Below are 21,399 nucleotides of genomic sequence, written 5' to 3' on the forward strand. Positions count from 1 at the left end.
ACGTACGTATTTTTTTCTGTATAGAAAATGTTGTGCTTTACTAAAACCATTAAGTTAGTTCAACCTGAACCCTTCCATACATAATTATAGCCTCATTCTAGATCTTAATTTATAAATATATAATAGTCTTTAAACATACTTGTTAAAATTTAGCTTTTTTTTAAGTTTTGAAAAAGTTTAATTTTTATGTTGGGTAATAAAACAAATCTGAAACTGAAACTTTTTTCCATTCACAATTAATTTTTTCCATATTTAATAAAATTTCATCCTTTTCCAGACTTCCTTTGGCTGCATAGGATCTCTGCACAAATAGGTAGGACTAAACTCAAATGTCAACTCAAAATCTTAAGACTCACATGTCGTTCTTTCAAATAAATCTTTATTTCTCAGTTTTAAATAGCTGAAATAAAAAAACAGACACAGGTAAATAAAACATGGTGATCGTTTGTACAGCTACGTGTGCATATTGATTATGGTTCCTGCAGAAGCTGTAAACCAATACTGAAGACCACCAAAGGAAATTAGTTACTCATCTTAATTGTTTTGTCGCATGTAATTTTCTCCTGAGAAATTCATTATGATGTCCCAATTTAACAGAAAGAAAAATTAATATTGCTGGCAGGAAAAAAATATATATAAAAAATATACACAGGACACCCATACACTCTAAAAATATTATCAAAATCTGTCCACTTTTAACTAACACAAAGAATAGTCATGAGAAATAAAAGAGCAATCTGATTCTTTATACTTCCACTTGGAAGAGGTGAAAACATCAGTAATCCTAGCACTCCATCCTCTTACAAACACTATCTACAGGTCTCTTGGTCAACCTTTTGAGTAAACAGTGCAGGCAAAATGTCTAAAAGAAAAAAAAGCCAACTATAATGATGAAGCTTGCAAGAGAGGAAAAAGCAAACAAAGACAAAAAATACGCCAAACACTAGTCAAAACGCTGAAGGATTTCTTCAACACAATGCTTCAGGTCTTTGGGTCCGTCAGGCGTCGCCGAGACCGAGCCTAAGGAGAAATACAATTCTGATCAACAGTTCCTTCTGTCCCCGTTTCCCTCAAAAAACAAACAGAAAAAAAAAAAACGCTCACTACCCCGAACAACACAACCCCCCCTCCCCCGCAGAAACACGTCCAACAGTAACCAGAAGAAAGCCAGCAAACATCAGTCTCGTGTTAGTAAAAATGTTCATGTGAGGAGCCGACTTCTCCGTCATCACGTCAAAGTCTTTGCGTCGTCCCAGGCCGTGAAAGGAGGGAGGAAGCAGTCCACCAGTAAGTAAGAGAGAGATGAAAAGCTTTCGAAGATGCTCTGGCATGCACAAAGAAAACACTGTCACGTAACAATTCATTTGTGTCTTTTCCTACCAAAGAGAGACAGAAAGAGAGAGAGAGAGAAATAGAGAGAGAGAGAGAGAGAGAGAGAGACGCTGTGAAACTTAAGAAACGTTTGACATTTGCAGAGCTTTGTCCAGCACAAACAGGCCGCGTGAATTCTTCAGTTTCCACCAGAGAGCAGCAGCCACTTACAATTAAGAGAAATACAAACGCGAGAACGGGAGAAAGAGGCCGAGTAATGTTTTGGAGAGGTTACACCAGTGAACATGTCATTGTTAGCAGTGGTACTTACCCATTAACAACACTTTATGCTAAACGCATGATCTAACAACGCTGGAAAAAATGTGAGCATTTAGGAAATTCTCTCAAAAATAAGGTGTAGGTGATGATGACGACTGGAAACATAAAGGGACTGGTGACATTTTTTTCTTTTGTTTTTTTTTTTTTTTTTGCTGGTGCAAAAACTTTACCAAGTCTGACCCTCTCAGGGCGAGGCATCAACTTTTAACCTCTAAGGCTCAAGGGAAAAAAAGCTCTTATTGATTTAGAAGAAGGAAGCTTCCAATCTTGGTTGTAAACCTGAAGTATCTGGCAACCCGGGCAGAGAGAAAGGAGGAGCATTCGTCGCGGATAGATCAGGCGCTTTTGCCGCAAAAGCGCGTCACGACTCCTCGTTGCCCGAGTCGTCCTCGTCGTAGCAGCAGTCGCCGTCCTCTCCCTCCACGTCGTCGTCGTCGTAGTAATAGTCGTAGAAGAGGTCGGAGCCCTCGTCGGGGGCCGGAGCACGCGTGCGGACGCAGTACTCGGCCAGAGTGGTGGGCACCTTGACTCCGTCGCGCTCAGCTTCCGCTTTGGTGGCCATCACTTGTTTCCTGAGGGCAGAGAGTTTAAGGCATCACGGTTATGGGCTTTGTGGCCTACATAAGTTCAATGTTTTTTTAAAAGTTAGGAAATACAGCAGCTTGCCTGCAAAAGTACAAATTTCAACTTATTGGTTTTTTTTTTTTTTTTAATAAAAATATTAAAGTGGAATCAGATTTTTTTTTTTATTCTGAATTCACAAAATTAAATCCAGTACAATTAAGTGCAGAAGTCAGCTACTTCGTAAACAAACAAACAAAAGCCTAGTGCTCATCCACTGGTGGGTTTGTGCCTTAATACAGTCACAAAACCCCCCAAAGTATTTACATCTTTTCTTTTCTTTTTTTCTTTTTACAGCCATGTAACATCTGACGAAATTGCACACCATTTATATTACTGATTTGTCAAAAAAAAAGTTTAAAACAACGCATCATTTGCCTTCCACTTCACAATCGGGCACCACTTTGTGTTAGTCCATCACATAAAATTCCCCCAAAACGCAGTCAGGTTTGTGGTTTCCAGAAACACAGTGTGTCACATTGAGCGTTGCTATGGGACAATTCAAAAGGGGCTAAAAACAACAAATTGAGCTAATCTGCCTCATGTAAAATCGTTGTTAGCCGTTTACCTGATGATCTCTACGTACTCCCGGTCCTTGCCTTTGCTGTCCCTCCATTTGCGGTACATGACTGAGGCGTCCACGTTGGCGGGGGAAAAGGTGTTGGGCTCGTTCAGCAGCGAGATCACGCTTAGTAAAATGGTTCTAAAAGCAGACCAAAAAAAAAAAAAAAGAGAGATAAGTTAGCACTCACTGCTCTGTCACTGGTTTTTAAAAGTGTGCAATTTAAGAAACTGAAGAAAACTTGGAGATCCCTTTCAATCCAACTTACTTTTGGTGACCTATATACAACTCTTAATATCTTAATATCTGTTGAAAACAGAAATGTATTTCAAGCAAAGTTAGCAAACATACTTGGTAGAAATGCTTTGTTACTCTGCCTGAAGAGGCTTCACATTTTACAAGGTGGCTTAGTGAATAATGTAGAGTGGGCCACTTTTGGAAGCAGGATGCAGCAGCTGCGGTTTGTGGCCGCAGCAGCAGCAGCAGCAGCAGCAGCAGCCGTGGCGTTGGTTTAGTCATTGATTTGAAAAAAAGAAAAGAAAAGAAAAGAAAAGAAAAAAAAAAGCTACACTCTAAGCAACCTGAGCAGATTCTGTTCCTGTTTTAATATTTCCCCTGTGTTTGTTTAGCAATGCATAGTAGGAAACAGGTTTTACCACAGCAGCAGATAAATGGTGCCGACAAAAGACATTAGTTAGCTAAACTGTAAACTCTAGTTCAATTTTCAGATCTAGCGTAATCATATGAGCTATTGTTTCAGGAGTTCTTGTAATGGGTTTTGAATATGCTGCAAATGTCCAAGTTTGTCACATCTGCAAACAGAAGGCGAAATAAGAAAAGTTTGAATATTCTTGCAATTCTGTGGAAGCTAAAAACTTTTAATAGGTTGTCAAAATGCAGACGAAGCATTTTGCTTTTCTTATTCCCAGAAAAAGAGTACAGTTCAACTTGCCGCTCTGCTCCATTCATGCGAAGCGCCGACTCAGATTGCATGTGAAGAGCATTCTACATGTTGAACGACGTCACAGGAAAACTTGAAACGAATCGCAGGTGGAACTAACAGCGATTGGTCGGTGTGAGTAGGTGACAAGATTAGAAACCAAATTTTCTTTTTCTCAGGGGATATTTCAGCTTGTAAGAGGATTAATTGAGAGTACATAACATCAGAGCCCTGCAGCTGGAGCACAGCCAGCTCTGCTGCTGTAACCGTATAAACCTGTGCTTATTTTTTTCCTTTCATAGAGTCCTTACAGCATCTGTAAATGGCTTGTAAAACTTGCATGAAAATCGAGAGAATGCATTGCACCAATCATCATTTATAGCTGATTGCCAATTTTTGTAAAGCTTTGATCCCTTCTTTTTTCTAGCTTAGCCAAAAATAGGTCATTTGAATCTTCTTGACTCAGACTTCCACATCAAAGAGCGTCCTTGTCAACAAAGGTACGATGCATTCACTTGTCAGAAAAAAATAATAAAATCGGATGTTCCAATGACCACCTGAATAAATATGATTCACGCCTTTCTTTTTAAACTACCCTAGTTATGCAAACATGTACGCTCAGCCTAGCTATCAACACAATACATAAAAACAACGTGAATATGTATGTAAAATATTTTCGTGGGTGGATCTTGAACAGCTGAAGAAGACAGTACCAATAATGAATGTCATGTGATAAGACTCTGTGCCAGCTAAATTATTGAAGCAGCGGAGAGAGGACAGAGCAGGGAGTAGAAGAAAATCAGAAGGAAGATACATATTAAGAGAGAAAACGACGAGGGAGCTGCTGACCGGACATTCTGGGTGGGATTCCATCTTTCTGAAGGCAGCTCTCCACTCTGCGGGTCGTCCACTGGCGGGTGCAGGATAGAAATGCACACGTCCCCATTCTAAGAGCAGGAGAAGCCGTCTTATTTCACTGTACTGTGGGTCTTGAAACATGTGACGTAAAGAAAAATCACAGGCTGCTTTTGGCTGTGATACTTGACCTCATAAATGTTGGGATGCCACATTTTAGTGAGGAAGCGGAAAGCAGGTGGAGAGTATGGGTAGTCTGTAGGGAACTTGATCCGAGCCTTGAACAAAAAAAAAAAAAAAACATACACAGAGGATACAGGGTTACTACACATTTTCAGGTGAAAATACAAAGCACTTGTTACACAGACTTTGAAAAGTCATTTTTATTTCAAACCTTTATCATAAGTTTGGGGCAAAAGGCTTCTAACTTCTTCTGTAACAAGACTTTAAATAAGAAGCCCGACCAAAAAAAAACATTAACAAAAGAAATTGATTGTTGGACAGACGTACGGACAAACTAATTGAATCAGTTTTTGGAATCCTGTACATTTTGAACAAGTGACTGTCCAGCTAATGCTTAAAAAAAAAAAAACAACTGTGAATTTTCTGATTGATTGTGGTTAATATGTGGTTAATAAACACAGCAAGCATCTGCTTTGAAGAATTTTTTTTTAAAACCTTACCAAAAATTTAAGGTAAAAAGCATATGCATTCATGCAAATATATGAATGATCTTGAAGGTTTTTCACCCTTTTCCTTTGGATTCACCTCTGTCAAAGAACCTGCAGCGCTGACAAATTTTAAAATAAACTATTTATTATTTTTTTTAGGTCTGAAAAAGAGTACAATTAAATCCAATGCTTTTCCCGACTCCAAAGGATGCATGCATGCATGCATCTGAGATCATCCACTGCATTTTCTATTTCTCTTGTGTCAGTCTTAAACTTTGTTGACAATGTAATAAACTTCTCACCTTAAAATATCCTCCTTCATAGTGAGTGTTTGGCGGTCCAAAGATGGCCACTTCCCAGTTGTACAGATCAGCCTCGTCCACCAGAGTTATCTTGAATCCCTCAACAGGCTCCTCCTGAAGGCTCTTCATTTCCAACATCAGTGCTTTTTGAGAGCTGGCTACATGAGAGGGGTCGTGTTGCGCCATACTGTTTTTGTGAAGCTTTCACGATAATCCGGAGTCAGCAGCTGACGCTTTTGTTTACACCAAAGCGTTTACGTTAGCCTAGCTAACAATACAGCCTACCCCCAACAACTTCTGCTTTTCTCTTCCTCTCCTTTCTGTAGATGTTCAGAAACAACAAAAAAACAGGCCGAACCTGCGCACAGACCAAACAGAGCTTCTCAGAACAAATTCACTACTTATCAATGTCAATACTGAGAAATGGCTGAAACGAGAAAAACATCGTGGCTGAGCAGCTTTAGCTTATTTACCTGGCAGGACGGCAGCGGATATAAGCCCGTAAATCTACCACAGGCTATCGGCTAAGGTTAGCTTGCAAGCTGTCCCTTACCGAGCAGCTGGAGCCGATCTAACTGCGGCGGAAACACTTTGTAACTACGAACAACGCCGAGTTCAGACAGCAACAATATTAGCAGCCATCTCTAACTGTACTAAACTAACACACTGCTGATAGTTGTCAGCTCTGTAGTTCTAACCACAGGCGGAGAAGACTAGATAGGGAAATATGTTGCAGAAAGGAGTCCCCTGTACTCTGAAAACAGGTAATGGCGCCTGGTGTTGCTTGGGAGTTGTAGTCCATTTTTCATATGTAAACTTTTTTCCCCCCCTTTTATGAGTTTGTAGCATGCCCTAGGCGCATCCCTCAACATGATACAATATTTTAAGCAATATTTTTAAAAGAATCTAAGAATGTCTATAATAATTAATTAAGCTTTATAGATCAGTTAGTGTACTTTGAAAAGTTTTCAATCAGTTCTGTGAATTGGCATAATTAATACAGTTGCTAGGTTTTTTTGTTTTCTGCGTTTTGTTGCGAAAGTTAAAAAAAAAATGTATTTGTACCATCCATCCATCCATCCATCCATCCATCAATCCATCCATCCATCCATCCATCCATTGTCTGTACACCCTTGTCCCTGGGGTCAGCAGGGTTGCTGGTGCCTATCTCCAGCTAACGTTTCGGGCGAGAGGCGGGGTTCACCCTGGACAGGTCGCCAGTCTGTCGCGGTATTTGTACTATATACCTGAAAATAAAACGCATAAAAGGAATGCCCTGTGTAATCTTATTTCTAAGAGGGAACGCATATTCTCTGCAAACCAAAATCCAGTAAACCATGTATTTAAGACATGGTGTCAGATGCTTTAATAAACAGTTTAGTTGATCTTCTTTCAGTTAGTATCTTAATGTCTCAATGTATTTTCACACTCAACCTCTATGACACTTCCTATCTGAGTAATAAAAAGAGCAAAATATTGGGAAAAGACTACCGTTTGGTCTTATTAGTTTATTCATGAACTGTGCTTTACACTATCTCTTATCCTTACTGAGATATCCTTTTCAAGTTTGACTAGAAAGGGATGTGTCCCTTTCCATAAAATTATAATGAAGATATTCATTAGCAAATTAAATTAATATTTCAAAATATAGATTTTTGTATTTTCCAGTTCATTCACTCAACTGTTACAGACACTAAAATGTGCTTACTGGTATGGAGGACAGTTGGTTTATTAATTAAATATCAGAATCACAAACGGTACAAAACACTACCTTAGTACAAATATTACAGTGTGCAGCGCATTTGTTTTTATTTATGTTTTGTAGTTTATTATGACGTATATATTTTGCGCAAGAGTTTCTACAAGGGCTTATATAGGTGGCCTTAGCGATGCCTTTTGGAAATCGGAAAATGTAAAATTTGTGCTATTTTTCCTTATTGCTTCTATTTAAAAATAATACTATTTCCGCATTAGTTATTTGCACTCTAAAATTGGACGAGTGATCTGCCTTTGCGTTGCTCATTATTACGTCTTATTTACGCGACAGACTTCCTCTCGGGCCCCGTACAGCAGTTCAGTTCGTGATGGGTTCGAAATCGCGACGCAGGACCCGGTCCAGAACCAGAAGTCGGAGTAGAGATAGGCGAAACAAGTCTAAAATAAGCAAATCTCAATCTCCAGACGAGAGGAGAGGCCGTAGTAGGTCTCCGGACGCCAGAAGAGCCGCCCACGGACGAACTAGATCGAGCAGCAGCAGCGCGGCCTCAAATCATGGATCTCCAGTCCGCCGTCGGCCTCAGCACTGGGGCCGATCCGGGTCCGGCAGCGGCTCGGAGGCTGACAGGAGGCGAAGAGAGCACCGGCGGAGCAGCAGATCGAAAGGTCGATCGTCAAGGTAATGGATTCCTGGGTTTGTTATGGATGCAAATAATGAAGTTGACACATGTCCTCTGTGGTAACATCCGACACAACGATTAGCCCCAAATAGTAGGTGTTAGCCTTTAATCAACAGCCTCTTACGCAGTTTTTTATGTTACTTTGGCAGGCTTCTGCACACAGTGGAAAAGTAAAACATGACAGATGCTAACAATATGGAGTTTTGCACTGATTTAAAGCTTCTAGCGAGACTCTTTTTGTAAAAATCAGTCAGACTCACCTAAGATACAGTTTATTACCTCTAGAATAATTTGACATTTTTGTTCTAAATCGTTTCTAGTCGCTTTTCTCATGAGTAGGTTTTTAATAAAATTGGCATTTTGTGAAATATTAGTGGATTTCCACACTTTCACCAAAATGTGTTTTGGTTTTATTTCTATTGTCATTTCTGGAAGGTTAATCTCGACCATTCTAATGTTTTCCTTTACATAAAATAACACTTGCATTATTTGTAGTGTTCATACAAATAATCTGTTTTCTTTTCAGTCCTGATTCAGACAATTCCAAGATGAGAAGAAGGGGGAAGGAGACGGAGAGAAGGAAGGGAAGGTCCCAGTCCGGCTCGGGCTCGAGCAGCGGAAGCAGCGACAGAGAGAGGAGGAGACGGAGAAAAAGTCCTGAACGAGGGAGTCCAGCAAGAGGCAGAGAGACGAGGGACCAGGAAAGGAAAGGAGACAGAAGCAGAGAGAGGAAGAAGAGGAGCGAGGATAGGGAGCGAGGGAGGAGCAAGAAGAGCAAAGAGAGAGATGATGGGCGCAGAGGGAGGCGGGGGTCCAGCGCGTCCGACTCCTCGGAGAGCTCCGACTCAGACAATGAGAACCTTGAAGTCAAAGAGAAAGAGGAGAGGAAGAAACAGAAAGAGCTGATGAAAGCCCTGGAGACGCCAGAGGAGAAGAGAGCCAGACGACTGGCGAAGAAGGAAGCGAAGGAAAAGAAAAGGAGGGAGAAGATGGGCTGGAGCGAAGAATACATGGGATACACCAACGCAGACAACCCGTTTGGAGACAACAACCTGCTGGGCACATTCAAATGGCAGAAAGTCAGTTCTCCACCGAGACGTTTGACCCATTATTCCTAAACCTAAACGTTGTTTCCCCATCCCGATTCGTCTCTGTGTTTTTGTGCTTCAGGCGCTGGACAAGAAGGGCATTGGCCATTTCAGCGAAAAAGAGCTGAAAGAGAGAAACAAATGCATCCAGGAGGAGAACCGAAGAGAGCTGCAGAAGGTAGGAACACGAGAACGGTGCTCCTCTCGAGACCGGAACACACCGGCAGCGTCGTGTGTTGTAACCACGCTGGCTGCACGCTCGTTCAGGTGAAGCAGCTGCGGCTGGAGCGGGAGCGAGAGAAAGCCATGAGAGAGACGGAGCTGGAGATGCTGCAGAGAGAGAAAGAGGCTGAGCACTTCAAAACCTGGGCTGAACAGGAGGACAACTTCCACCTGCAGCAGGCCAAACTAAGGCTAGTGTGCAATATTATTTTTTATTTTTTATTTATTTATTTATTTTTTTAATCAAAGTAATTGCCAAAAAATAAAAAACCGTCACTGAACCGTACTTATCCAGTTGTCCAAAAACGTCGATTTAGGTCCAAGATTAGAATCCGCGATGGCCGTGCAAAACCCATCGACCTTCTGGCGAAGTACATCAGTGCCGAGGACGACGATCTGGCCGTGGAGATGCACGAACCGTACACGTTCCTCAACGGGCTGACTGTCACCGACATGGAGGACCTGCTGGAGGACATAAAGGTTCAGCGGCTGATTAGTACTTAACTGGTCTTTGCAGTGCTTTGCACATGTAGCCATGACCTCATTTTGTCAGAGCAACACAGAGTAACACTTAGTGTAACATTTGTGAAGTGGAAGAAAACTTTAAATCTCCCCTTTTTACTGTGTGTGAACTGATACGTTGCATAGTCTCTGGCCAAAAACCAGCTGTCATGAAACATAATTTATTTCAGGTTGCTAAGAGGGAAAAAAAAAAAAAAAACCTAGACTTTGCCATTTAAGCTGTTGTTATTTTTTCGATTCTTTAAAAATCCTGTGGCTCTAAATGAATTTTCTTTACGAGAAAAAAGGACCACAACGCTACTTCTCTGCTTCAGTTAAACACCCACAATCCTGCTTCACTGTGGCATAACTAAGCAAAAAAAAAATAATAGTTCACCTCTTCCCCTTCGTGATCCCCATTGTTTTTTTGTTTTGAGGTCGTAGAGCCCTGGTTTAGACCAAAACCAAGTGATGTTTTATAATGGCTCAGCTTCAGCCTTACTATTCCAGTAAACTGTGTCTATGTGAAAGGTCTACATGGAGCTGGAGCAGGGCAAGAACGTGGACTTCTGGAGAGACATGACGACCATCACCGAGGACGAGATCAGCAAGCTGAGGAAACTGGAAGCGTCTGGGAAAGGACCCGGTATGGACGTTTTAGTGCTGTAGTGTCCATATTTGAGAAAAGAAAAAAAAAATATATGGATGTGATATCTGTTGTATATGATTACCAAACTATTTTAGTCTGCTGTGAGGGACCGTCAATGCATAATGCTAGAAAATCCCGAAGACTTGCAAGTCTCTACTTTTTCTACGGCAGACTTAGAATATTTTGTCTGTTGCCTACAGAGTGTAAGCTCTACACTCTTCCAAAAGTATTTTTTGCAGCCTAAGAATGAATACATAAATCACATCAACTTCCACGCTAACTAAAAACTTCAAGAAGTTGTTAAAAAAAACTTTTATCCACTTTTGAATTTAGCTATCTACTTACATTCGCTCCCTGCAAAAAACACATACCAGACCTTTTGACATGTTGTGCTCCACTTTAACCTTCAGGTGATCGACGCGAGGGCATCAACACAGCGGTCAGCACCGACGTCCAGTCCGTGTTCAAAGGGAAAACCTACAGCCAGCTGCAGGCGCTGCACCTCAACATCGAGGGAAAGATCCGGGCCGGGGGATCCAATCTCGACATCGGCTACTGGGAGAGTCTGCTGCAGCAAGTTCGGGTCTACATGGCCAGAGCGCGGTGAGAAAGGAGCCGCACTCCGTCCGTGTTTTCTGAATTACTGCATGGATGGAAAATGGCGTAAATCCGAGAGGCTGCCTGCGGAGTGTCTCGGCTTGGATGGAGTACAGATTGTGTTTGTTTTCTTCAACATCCAGGTTGAGAGAGCGCCATCAGGACGTGCTGCGTCAGAAGCTGTTCAAACTGAAACAAGAGCAGGGAGTGGAAAGCGAACCTCTGTTCCCCATCATCAAAGAGGAACCGAGGAGCGAGGAAGATGAGTAAGTTGTGATGACCCCGCAGACGGCGTCTTGCAAAACATTTCGTCTTGTTGCGACCGTGACTACAATGTTTTTATTAGGATTTTCTAGGGAGGAAAAAAAAAATTGTGCTGCATTTTGGAACATGAATATGTATTCAGCTGCCCTGAGTCAATGCTTGGTGGACCTTCCTCCTTGCTGCATTTCCAACTAAGCGTCTTTTTTGGTCGTCTCCCATCTCTGCAAATCTTCCATTTTTGCAGTTTGGCTCCAGCTCAGGCAGATTAGACCTGTGAGCATCAGTTTAAGCTTTACGACCGATCGACAGCTTTGATCTAAACCATTCCGATGGAGCTCTGACTGTACGTTTTGCATCATTGTCTTGCTGCAAGATGAGCCTCCTCCTCAGTCACAGATGTTTTGCATCATCTAACGGGTTTTCCTCCAGTATTTCCCCGTAATTGGTTTAGGTGGATGGTCATGCGTCTTGGTAGGTTTGCTGGTCCGACATACTTTTTTCCAGTTCAGATAATATATTGATCGTTCTTAATTAGGTATTCAGAGTTTGGGGTATTGCTTCTGTTTAGATTTTCTTCAAATGTACCAAAGTAAAGGGAGTGAACTATGAATTCACATCACACCTTTCAGGTTTTTATTTGTCAAGCACAAGAAAACCATGGATCTTTTTCATTCGTCGTCACAATCACGCAGTGCTTTGTGTGGGAATGTCATGAAATCCCAATAGAATTATTTGAAGTCAAAGGTAATAACGTAACAAAACGAGAAAAAAAATGTTTTGGAAGGGGACAGTAGATAAAGTAACATGAAAGTAATGAGATTAGAAACAAAAAAAGTTTAACATAAAGCCTCTTCTTCTTTAGGGATGAGGAAAGAATGAGAGAGAGGACAGCGGAGGAGAGCGGTCTGTCGGCATCTTCATCCCGGAGAAACAAGAACAGAGAAACGGAGGAGGATGAAGAGGGGCCAGGCCCGTCCACCTCTACTGCTGGCGGCCAAGACGAAGAGGGAGGAGAGAAGGACGAAGGGAAGGACGAGGAGGGGAAGGGAGAGGCGGCGGAGGCCGTGTTGACGGAGGAGGACCTCATCCAGCAGAGCCAGGCGGAGTACGACTCTGGTCGCTACAGTCCCACTCTGCTCACTCTGTCTGAGCTGCCGCTGGACACTCACACCATCACCCCAGAGGAAGACGCGCACCGGCTCCAGCTGGCCCGCAGGCAGCTTCAGGTCACAGGTAAAAAGCCCTTTATGCTCGACACACAAACGCAGTAGACACGTCACCGTCACGTGTCCAAATAACGAGAGTTTCTTCCTCCGGCGTTCCAGGCGACGCCAGCGAAAGCGCGGAGGACGCCTTCGTGCGGCGGGCCAAAGAAGGCATGGGCAACGACGAGGCCCAGTTCAGCGTGGAGATCCCCGTCTCCGGGAAGATGTACCTGTGGGCGGACAAGTACCGTCCGCGCAAACCGCGCTTCTTCAACCGGGTCCACACGGGCTTCGAGTGGAACAAGTACAACCAGACGCACTACGACTTCGACAACCCGCCGCCCAAGATCGTCCAGGGGTACAAGTTCAACATCTTCTACCCGGACCTGATCGACAAGCGCTCCACGCCTCAGTACTTCCTCGAGCCGTGTCCGGACAACAAGGACTTTGGGATTTTGAGGTTCCACGCCGGGCCGCCGTACGAGGACATCGCTTTTAAGATTGTCAACAGGGAGTGGGAGTACTCGCACCGACACGGGTTCCGCTGCCAGTTTGCCAACGGGATCTTCCAGCTGTGGTTCCACTTCAAGAGGTATCGCTACAGGAGATGAACGAGTCACCGGCACGGACCAAAACCTCAGGGACCTGACTTCGCTTGCGGAAACCGGATGATTTGGCTCGTTTTAGCTGCTCATAAAACTAGAGCCTCAGCGACAAACTCTTGTCATGTTGTCTGAAAAGGAAACTGTAAATGTAGTCTGCTAAATACACATTAAAGATTTGTTTTTTTCACTTTCTGCTGTTTGCTTGCTGCCATTTATTGATGATTTTCTGCTTGGGGTCGAATCTCATACAGTGGGGAAAATCACTCAAAATGTTAATACATGAATATTTATATTTAATGAGGGTGTTTACTTATAGAAAAAAAAAGTTTATGGACAAATTAGGTTATATAGAACAGGGTATTGCAAAAACATTTCATGCAATATCCTTTTGTGCAATATTATAGCAAGACTTGACTTTTGGACAACTCAGATTTTTTTTTTCCCCCTTCCAGAAATCTTGACCAAGCATTTAGTTAAAGTTGGTTTATGATTAAATTATGTTCTTTCCCCTTCCAGATCAGTGCTGACATTCAGAAGCTTGCAAATGCATCAGTAATCAACACCATCAGCACATTTTTCAAAAATAGGGTTGCAAAGACCTTGTGAGAACTCTTAGCTTCCACCCATCATGAGATGGGTTATGCGATATTTAAGTTATGAGACACATTTGATCAATCAGCACCAAAGCAGCTATTCATTTACTTGCAGACAGGGGGCAGAATTGCTTTCTAAATACCAACAGATTCCTGCCGACTCTCTCCAGCTACGTTTCTTCAATGTTTATATTATTCCCCTTTATTACACAACTTTTTCTTTCTACATATTTCTCTTGATTTCTCAGCTTGTGTGGATCACTTGCATTGTTAAGGCCAGCAGAAATACATTTGTACTAAATTTGTACAAATGTTGACATTTGTTCGACACTTATTTATGTGCTATAATTACGCAACTTGAGTCGGCGAAAAGAAGTGGCGTTATTGTCAGAACTTGAGCCGTCATGAACAGAAAACTGATTTACAACATCAGATGACTCCAACATCTGCTCTTCACATTCTTCACAAGGCCAGTCTTGCCAAACATAAAGAAATAAAACTTATTCAGATTCAGAAAACCGGGTCAAGAAAATTTTTTTTTTGTTTTAAGTTCAAAAATAAAAAACTTTATTTCAAAATAAACTCTTTTCAAGCTGGCAACCGGAGAACAAAAGTGGCTCAATTCCATTTACAGTAGAAAACCCTGAAAAAAAAAAAATCAGGATTATGGAGAATTAAGAACATTTTAAAACACACAAAAAAAATACCACAATAGCATTAAGCATGCGCCAAAAGCGTTAAAATTAGTTTGAACTGAAAGCTTTTAAAATAGGGCGTGAACTTAATGTAAAAACCTCCTGAATTTAGAGCTACAGCCAGCTGAACAAGTTTTTTTTTTTTAGTGCTACTGCTTACAAACACATGAACAACAACTAAAGTTGTGGGATGCCCACATCCATCCATCAATCCAAACCGATGCTCACAGTAAAATTGATTACACAGTAGCATGCAGCAGCTATTTGCCCTCTGGTACAAATAGTTGTGCTATGAGTTATGGGTAGAAGATACGCTGATTTTACAAGGCCCGGAGCGGAAGCAGAAACGCTTTTATCAACTTTTATAGCAAGATTTATGTACTTGTGTATTGTTTTCAAAGTATAAAAAGAAAACTTCAGCAGGGTAACTGGATTTAGTCAGTAAAACTGATAGACTAAAACCCATTTTATACTATACTAACAACCTAAAATAAACAATAAAAAAAAGACAAAACAAAACAAAAACAGGAAGCCACCAAAAAACCTAAAATGGGCAGCATCAGGAAGTAAAAGTTGAATGTTTGGCTCCACGGACCTTCACCAGCAAAGACGTTCGCCCAAACGAAAAAAAAAAAAAAAAGATAAATGCTACTTTAAAAACAAAAGTTTAGAAGATCGAATTGTACGTTACACTAGGTGTGTAAACCTCTGGCTCTTTTCCACCTTTTTTTAAACAGTGAAGTTTATAAAAAAGAAAACCTTGAAGAAACGTGCCATCTTTGACCTCATCATAATAAAAAAAAATAAAAAATAAAAATTAGTCCTTTAACACTGTTATTCAAGGTGACACAATTTTCAACAAAAGAAATATCCACTACATTTTCTTAAGTTTTTTTTTTTTTTTTTTTTTGTAGTAGAACAGCCATTTTCAAATAGTTGACTCATCAACAGGGAGGTGCATAGACGAAAAGTTTACTCCTGTCGGGTTAGTCCCGTCTGACTGACATGGCGCATTGGTGTGATTGTTCGGCGTTTTAGCCGCCAAAGGCACACGGGCGTCCCTGGCCTCCAGGTCACGAGTCTGCTGGGGTTCTTCTTTTGTTTTCGTGCGATCACAAGGCAGGTTAATGTGGCGCTTGACAACTTTCCAGGTCAAAAGGAGAACGAGGGAAACAACAAGGACGACGACTGCAACTATCAGTCCAGTGCGAGACTGACCGCCGCTCTGAGCCTGAGTGATGTCCCTGCGAGTGTTTTCGAGGCTTCTGCTGACCTCGTAATTGACTACAACGGTCTTGTACTCGCCAGCTTTGGATTTCTCCACAGACAAGCAGCTGTATTTACCGGAGGTATTATTATTATTATCTGAGTCGTCCAGAATGAGCAGTCCATCCTCAGGTGAATGTGGGAGAGGCGTGCCATTCCGCATCCAGATGAGTTTTGCCAGGTTGGAAGTTGAAGGACACCTGAGCTTAAGTGTTCCTCCAGGACTGATTTTTAGAGTCTCAACAACAGGCGCTGAAATCAAAACAAGATCCCACAAGATTAGTTTAACCACCCACAAACCCTCAATTGCTTTTAAATCAATACGCAGTGATAATACTGCAGAAGAGCATTAACTCACCAGCATCGGGGCAGAGACGAGCATTTCCTTTCATATCTTGGATTAGCACACTAAAAAAAAAAAAAAAAGTTAAAATACTAGTTTAGTTTAAAATAAACAGTGCCTTTTAAATTATTCACACTCCCAGTGGTGGTTTTTAATATGGGGCATAGGGACGGTTGCCCAGGGCGGAATTAGAAAGGAGTGGGGCGGCCAAGAACTTATCATCTGTCAGTTCTGCACACCTGAAGAGGTTTGCTACTATTTACATGCATGTGCAGTGGAGTAAGTTTCCCTTCCTTGTCACATTGAAACTTTAAACCTTAATATTTTATTTGAATTTCACAGGACAGAATGTGTTAAGTTCAGGGGGTATGAATACTTTTTCAATGGATGTGTAAACTGAGCGCTGCTCACCTCTGTGAACTGGAAACAGAAACACATTTCCCCTCGTCTTTGTCCCATCCACAGTACGGATCTCTGGATAAAACACAGTCGAAACAGGTGGAGGACCTCTCACAGTTAGCAGGCGATATTTGAGCTACGCCAACGTCTGAGCCGACATAAATCTGACCCTGTGCAAAAACAAGCACAAACACAAAGCTAGCAAAGTTGTGGTTGTATTGCAGACCTGAACAGTGATTTTCTAATTAAACTACAGTGGCTTTACATTACCGTATTATTGGAAAACTTGAGAATCTTGATTTTCTGAGGAGGGGTGAAGAGTTGGACTTCTTCTATGATGAACATGTCTTTGTTGTGCAAAGCCTTCAGCAACTTGCCTTGATCTTAAATCAAAAATAAATGACAATAAATAATGAATAGAATCCTAACAGTAAATAACATGCAGTTGGAGACTAGTAGGAAAATGGAAACGAATACCAGAGCTGGATGCGATCACACACCTGTGCCTATAAACATGACGTTGTACTTTTCACCATCCAAAGCTTGCACTTGCTTCACTATGATCTGTGTGAATGCAGCTCCCTTATGCATCAGCAGTGGTTTGCCCTCCATCGGCTCAATAGCCTGGTCCATGAGCGGCTTGTCTTGGATGAACTGAAGGGTCTTGTCCGGGAGGTCCAGGGTCGTTTTTATTTCTGAGTTAGTAGCCTCTTTGTTTATGCACTGGTGAAGGAGGAAGGTGAGGAGAGAGAGAGAGAGAGAGAGAGAGAGAGAAAAGGAGCACAACACAATCAAGGGGTCAGGAGTAACTGGTTTCCTGCTGAGTCGACTCGTAAAAAAGAAACAGAGCGACTCATTAAGATTCTGCTTTTGCTCCAAACACTTCAACAACACACGTTCTGAATTAAAGGTAAGACTCACAGTTCCAGGCCGAGGCTTGGGGACCTCTCCGCTGAACGTCACCCACTTTACGTATAAACCTTCTACCTGGGTCTGGGTCTTGTACTTGCCCTCTGAAAACTGTTTACTGATGTCAGACATGCGGTACGCACACACCGCAGATATTTCGGATGTGAGTCTGAAACACATGATGAGAAATCCAAAGGTCATTGAGCGTTAAGCCCCCCCGTCCATGAAGAACCCTTTTGTGCGTTGGTGAAAACATACGACTGCGGGGTGAAGGTGGCGTAAAAAACGCACTCCTTCCAGTGGAGAGAGGGATCGCACCAGCGGTACGAGTCCTGGATAATGTAAGGCAACTTAGAGCCTGGGACTGGACACTCCAACCTGGCTTTAAGGAAGGATGTCCATTTCTTCTGCAATGTCCTCCGGCCTCCTTGATCTCCCTATGGGCACAAAAGCAGTTCTGACGCAAAACGAGGCCAAACAGAAACCGGGAAGAGAGAATTCTTTATCAAGCAGCGAAAAGTGCAGAACCGGCGCGGCTGCAGAAGCGCTGTTGGCGTTTTTGTTGTTCGCATTACCTTACACACTCTGGCCACGCGGGACACTCCCAGTTTGCTGTAGCAGTCGAACTCTAGAGCCGTCTCGCTGAAGAAGATGTAGACCTTGTCATCGTCGCCGTCCTTCTCGCTGTCTGGCATCGACGCCATGGAAACAAAGGTGGGATCTGGAATACCAGAGAACTAAAATGTATTTGCTGCACATGATCAAGACAAAAAGGTTCCTTTAAACACCTTGAGTCCCTTAGACACAAAAAATACAGGCACACATCAACATATTACATAGTACCATTAACTTCAACCCTCAACACACAGAACAAATATTTAACTCCTTAAATGACAGTTTTGCTGATTAAAGTCTGTCCTCAGCGGAGTGATAGTTTTCATGCCATTTCAGAGTATCAGTATTGACCAAAACAGCAGTATTAAGATTCTGGTTCAGGTTTATCAGAGACATAAAGGGCAAATAATGAGATAAGAACTAAGATAAACAATAAAATTTAAATAAATAAATAAATACAAATAGAAATCAGCCAATCGATCAACCAATCAGATGCTAATCTTTGTGCTGCATTAAAAAGGGAAACAGCTGTCGGGACGAAGGGGTGCTTGTGCCAGTCACTTTTCCTAATGTTGAAAATTGTCCCCGTTACCATCTTGGCAATTGCTCTCATATTAGTGCATTCCTAGGACTAAGATTACTTCATTAAATTTTAAAGGGCACAGGACATTTTTGAATGAACTCCCACGTTAAAAGGCAACCAAACACACACTACCTGGACAGTTTCTTGTGCCTTTGCACCAAAACAATCAAAAATGCCCCTCGACACTTTAGTTCCGTATTACCGTAAAGCCAGGAGGTTTTGATGTCCGTGCGTATGGGCCCGGACTGGGGGTTGACAGACGGGCTGAGCATCAGGACCGACTCAGAGCCAAGGAAGTTTACGGAAGTGGCTGAGTAGAGGTCATTCTCTGCCAGGAAATGAGATTCGAATAAAAACACCAGTGGCATTTTCTAGTTTTCCCCAAACCTTTTGCAATTCGGAATTTCTTCTCACTTATCATAATGGAGGCATGTCTTTGGGACGGATCAAATGGACACTTTCCTTTGCCGTCTTCTGCGGGTTCCGTAAATGTCAAATTCCCGTCTACGTAAGACTGCGACAAGAAGCGGACAGTGGTGAACCATGACTTTATTTCGCAAGTCCTCAAAATGATCAGGATGAAAAGAAAAAAAAAAACAACAACATTACAGCAGCTTTGAATTTCTTACCATATTCTTACATGCTGGATCGAAAGCATTGGTTCCACACACATACATCTTCCCATCCGTCATCTCATGGATTATTCTGATATAGTTCTTGCACTCTGTCTGAAAATGTCAATTTAAATAGATTTTTTAAAAATCCAACAAGTTATATATGTTGCAATGTGCCAGGAAAGCGACCAACCTTTTCATTCTTTCCTTTACTTCCACACGCCTTCACTTGATTTAGAGGAACTTTCCATTCAACCTAAAAGGGCAAAACCACAGATTGTTGTTTGTTTTATTTTTTCCTTTTAATAAAATGTTTGGTTTTTTTCCCCAATGGTAGAAAATCTTTTGCTACATCACAGAGACAAGTTTTTTTTGTGGATGCTTCTGGTTGTATGGAGAGGCCTGGAACTGTAAATACGTTGAACTCTAGAAGAGACCAGATAAAGATGTCTGCCTTAATTGGTCATTCTTGACCCTTAATACAGGATCCATTAAGGGTTATTTATGTAAATTAATTAACAAACATGTTTTTGTTGTTGTTGTTGTTGTTTTTACTAGAAATAATATAATTATTATTTTGGAGTGGTCAGCCAGAATCACGACTTGAATCTGATATACAGAATCTGAGGAGGCAGGCTTGGAGCTCATTGTCATAATACCAATAGAAAATTGGTCAGCAATTATAAAAAGGGTTTGGTTGCTTTAATGCCAAAAAGAAAATTCCACTGACTATGCAGAAGGGTAAAAAAAATAAATGATCATTTTAGTAAAACACACACACACAGAAATAAGATTTTATTTTGTATCGTTTTATTATCTTCTTGGAGACTTTGGTCTCATTTTCGTCTAGGCGCTTAAGGGATTTAATTTTAAATATTAGACTGAGAGGCCAAAATTAGTATTAATAATTTTGCCCTTAGCTGTAAAATGCAACGATAAACTGTTGGTTTGCCACAGCTTGAAAGTCATGGGTTTGGATCAAAACACACTTTTGTGTTTGAACGGCCTAGTTAAAGGCCAGACCCAAACACAATAGACCTGAAAGCTGACCGAGCATGAACCATTTTATGTTGAAGAATGGATAAAAATCTTAGTCTCTAGATGTGTATAGTTAGTACAATACTATTACTATAAGTCAATTAATAGAAATGCTTGCCACACTTTGGAAAACCATGCACTATTTTCTTTCATGTTACAATCTGGTGCTCCTCTGTGCTGATCTGTTACAGACAATTTATTTAAAAAAAAAAGAAAAAAAAAAGAAAACACAGACTTCTGGGGGAAGTGACAACATTTGTGAAAGCATGAAACAACCTGACTCAGAGCTGTTGGTTAAAAGAATCAGTTTTGGGTTTGTGCTTACTGAAGTAATTTTCCTGGAGATGTTTCTGAGATCAAGAGCAAACACGGCCTCTCTGGCACCCACCACCAACAGGTCCAGGTCTTCTCTTAGCAGCATGGTGGAGTAGTTGAACACGCCCTCCTCCTGAAACAGAAGGGCGTTGTTGCCTGGAGACAGAAGAGTCCTTAACTCGGCATTTAAACCAGGGAGTCAGTCCAAACGCGAGCTGACAACGCACACTCAAAAACCAAGTGTTGCAAGAAGAAAGAGCAACACTCACCGTTACTGGGCACAGATCTGCGTGGGATACAGTCCAAGGCCGAGTCCTCCACACGCATCAAGGCCGCGGGCAGCAGCAGTCCGAAGACACTGAGGGACAGCAGCGGATGCATGGCTCCTTTTGTTCAATCAAAGAGGAATTTCAGGGGCTTTATTGTTTTCCAAAACAGTCATTCATACAGGGATAAAGACAGCAAGGGGCATCTGTGACGTGATGAAGTCTGCAGGGCACCGGCCCCTTCACTGGCCCCGCTCAGCGGGCCGTCCATGGTGAGACGGATGAGACAGACCGAAGACACAATGCCAACGAAGGCTGAAAGAGAGAAAGTCGTATGAATGTTTCAGAACAGAGACAGAGGAGGTCTAAAAAGTGTCAAGCAAAAGCAAAACACAGGATGTTAAAAAAAACAAAACAAAGCAGAGTGAGCTAAAGTCAGCACAGCAGTAATTCTGTCAACGCCATAGTGATGTTAATGCAGAGCCATGAAAAGCCTTCAGCAGGGTGCTGGGATGTCAGGCTCAGCTCTTCTGCAGCGCCGAAGACCCTGTATACCGCAGAGGGTGAGCGCTGAGGTTTTCAGCTCAGAGACGTTGCAAGTAGAAAGACTTTGCAAAATGCCTACTTGCTCACAC

The 21,399-nt window shown here is 42.0% G+C and overlaps 3 protein-coding genes across 4 annotated transcripts; 1 reads left to right on the forward strand and 2 right to left on the reverse strand.

Annotated features, from left to right (window-relative positions):
• Positions 1-359: 359 nt before the first annotated feature.
• On the reverse strand, positions 360-6,370 carry LOC106918641 (ubiquitin-conjugating enzyme E2 R1-like). The gene is made up of 6 exons (XM_014988553.2): positions 6,075-6,370; positions 5,602-5,959; positions 4,820-4,906; positions 4,623-4,720; positions 2,840-2,974; positions 360-2,222 (listed from the first exon to the last, which is right to left on the reverse strand). The coding sequence occupies exons 2-6, from the start codon at positions 5,785-5,787 to the stop codon at positions 2,012-2,014; spliced, it is 717 nt and encodes a 238-aa protein (XP_014844039.1). The 5' UTR covers positions 5,788-5,959; positions 6,075-6,370; the 3' UTR covers positions 360-2,011.
• A 1,271-nt stretch (positions 6,371-7,641) lies between these two features.
• cactin lies at positions 7,642-13,320 on the forward strand. Its single transcript, XM_014988542.2, has 10 exons — positions 7,642-7,996; positions 8,524-9,076; positions 9,168-9,263; positions 9,353-9,498; positions 9,625-9,787; positions 10,340-10,454; positions 10,868-11,060; positions 11,198-11,320; positions 12,181-12,551; positions 12,644-13,320. Exons 1-10 carry the CDS (start codon positions 7,686-7,688, stop codon positions 13,132-13,134), a joined length of 2,562 nt encoding a protein of 853 aa, XP_014844028.2. The 5' UTR covers positions 7,642-7,685; the 3' UTR covers positions 13,135-13,320.
• Positions 13,321-13,888: 568 nt separating this feature from the next.
• On the reverse strand, positions 13,889-21,008 carry LOC106918638 (semaphorin-4E-like). 2 transcript variants are annotated; one of them, XM_014988546.2, is made up of 14 exons: positions 20,768-21,008; positions 20,509-20,654; positions 19,339-19,401; positions 19,161-19,259; positions 18,946-19,045; positions 18,734-18,859; positions 17,909-18,054; positions 17,592-17,770; positions 17,346-17,502; positions 16,925-17,147; positions 16,695-16,807; positions 16,437-16,594; positions 16,041-16,090; positions 13,889-15,934 (listed from the first exon to the last, which is right to left on the reverse strand). In XM_014988546.2, exons 1-14 carry the CDS (start codon positions 20,877-20,879, stop codon positions 15,345-15,347), a joined length of 2,262 nt encoding a protein of 753 aa, XP_014844032.2. In that variant the 5' UTR covers positions 20,880-21,008; the 3' UTR covers positions 13,889-15,344. The 2 variants fall into 2 exon arrangements, with proteins under 2 accessions (XP_014844032.2, XP_087870621.1); XM_088014495.1 differs by lacking the exons at positions 13,889-15,934; positions 16,041-16,090 and having other exon boundaries at positions 16,433-16,594.
• Positions 21,009-21,399: the final 391 nt, after the last annotated feature.

Source organism: Poecilia mexicana, unplaced genomic scaffold (genome assembly GCF_051168715.1).
Source record: "Poecilia mexicana isolate PSO_F unplaced genomic scaffold, ASM5116871v1 scaffold_17, whole genome shotgun sequence".
NCBI classification, from domain to species: domain Eukaryota; kingdom Metazoa; phylum Chordata; class Actinopteri; order Cyprinodontiformes; family Poeciliidae; genus Poecilia; species Poecilia mexicana.

Excerpts from the sequence above, each read along its gene's own strand:
- cactin (XM_014988542.2), top strand. The coding sequence starts at position 7,686 with ATGGGTTCGAAATCGCGACGCAGGACCCGGTCCAGAACCAGAAGTCGG. Across the intron at positions 11,061-11,197 it reads GTCTACATGGCCAGAGCGCG|GTTGAGAGAGCGCCATCAGG; the intron begins GTGAGAAAGGAG and ends TTCAACATCCAG. Across the intron at positions 11,321-12,180 it reads CCGAGGAGCGAGGAAGATGA|GGATGAGGAAAGAATGAGAG; the intron begins GTAAGTTGTGAT and ends CTTCTTCTTTAG.
- LOC106918638 (XM_014988546.2), bottom strand. The coding sequence starts at position 20,879 with ATGCATCCGCTGCTGTCCCTCAGTGTCTTCGGACTGCTGCTGCCCGCG. Across the intron at positions 19,402-20,508 it reads TCTCCAGGAAAATTACTTCA|GTTGAATGGAAAGTTCCTCT; the intron begins GTAAGCACAAAC and ends TTGCCCTTTTAG. Across the intron at positions 19,046-19,160 it reads ATCCAGCATGTAAGAATATG|TCTTACGTAGACGGGAATTT; the intron begins GTAAGAAATTCA and ends TTCTTGTCGCAG.
- LOC106918641 (XM_014988553.2), bottom strand. The coding sequence starts at position 5,787 with ATGGCGCAACACGACCCCTCTCATGTAGCCAGCTCTCAAAAAGCACTG. Across the intron at positions 4,721-4,819 it reads GGCATCCCAACATTTATGAG|AATGGGGACGTGTGCATTTC; the intron begins GTCAAGTATCAC and ends TCCTGCTCTTAG. Across the intron at positions 2,223-2,839 it reads GAGTACGTAGAGATCATCAG|GAAACAAGTGATGGCCACCA; the intron begins GTAAACGGCTAA and ends CTCTGCCCTCAG.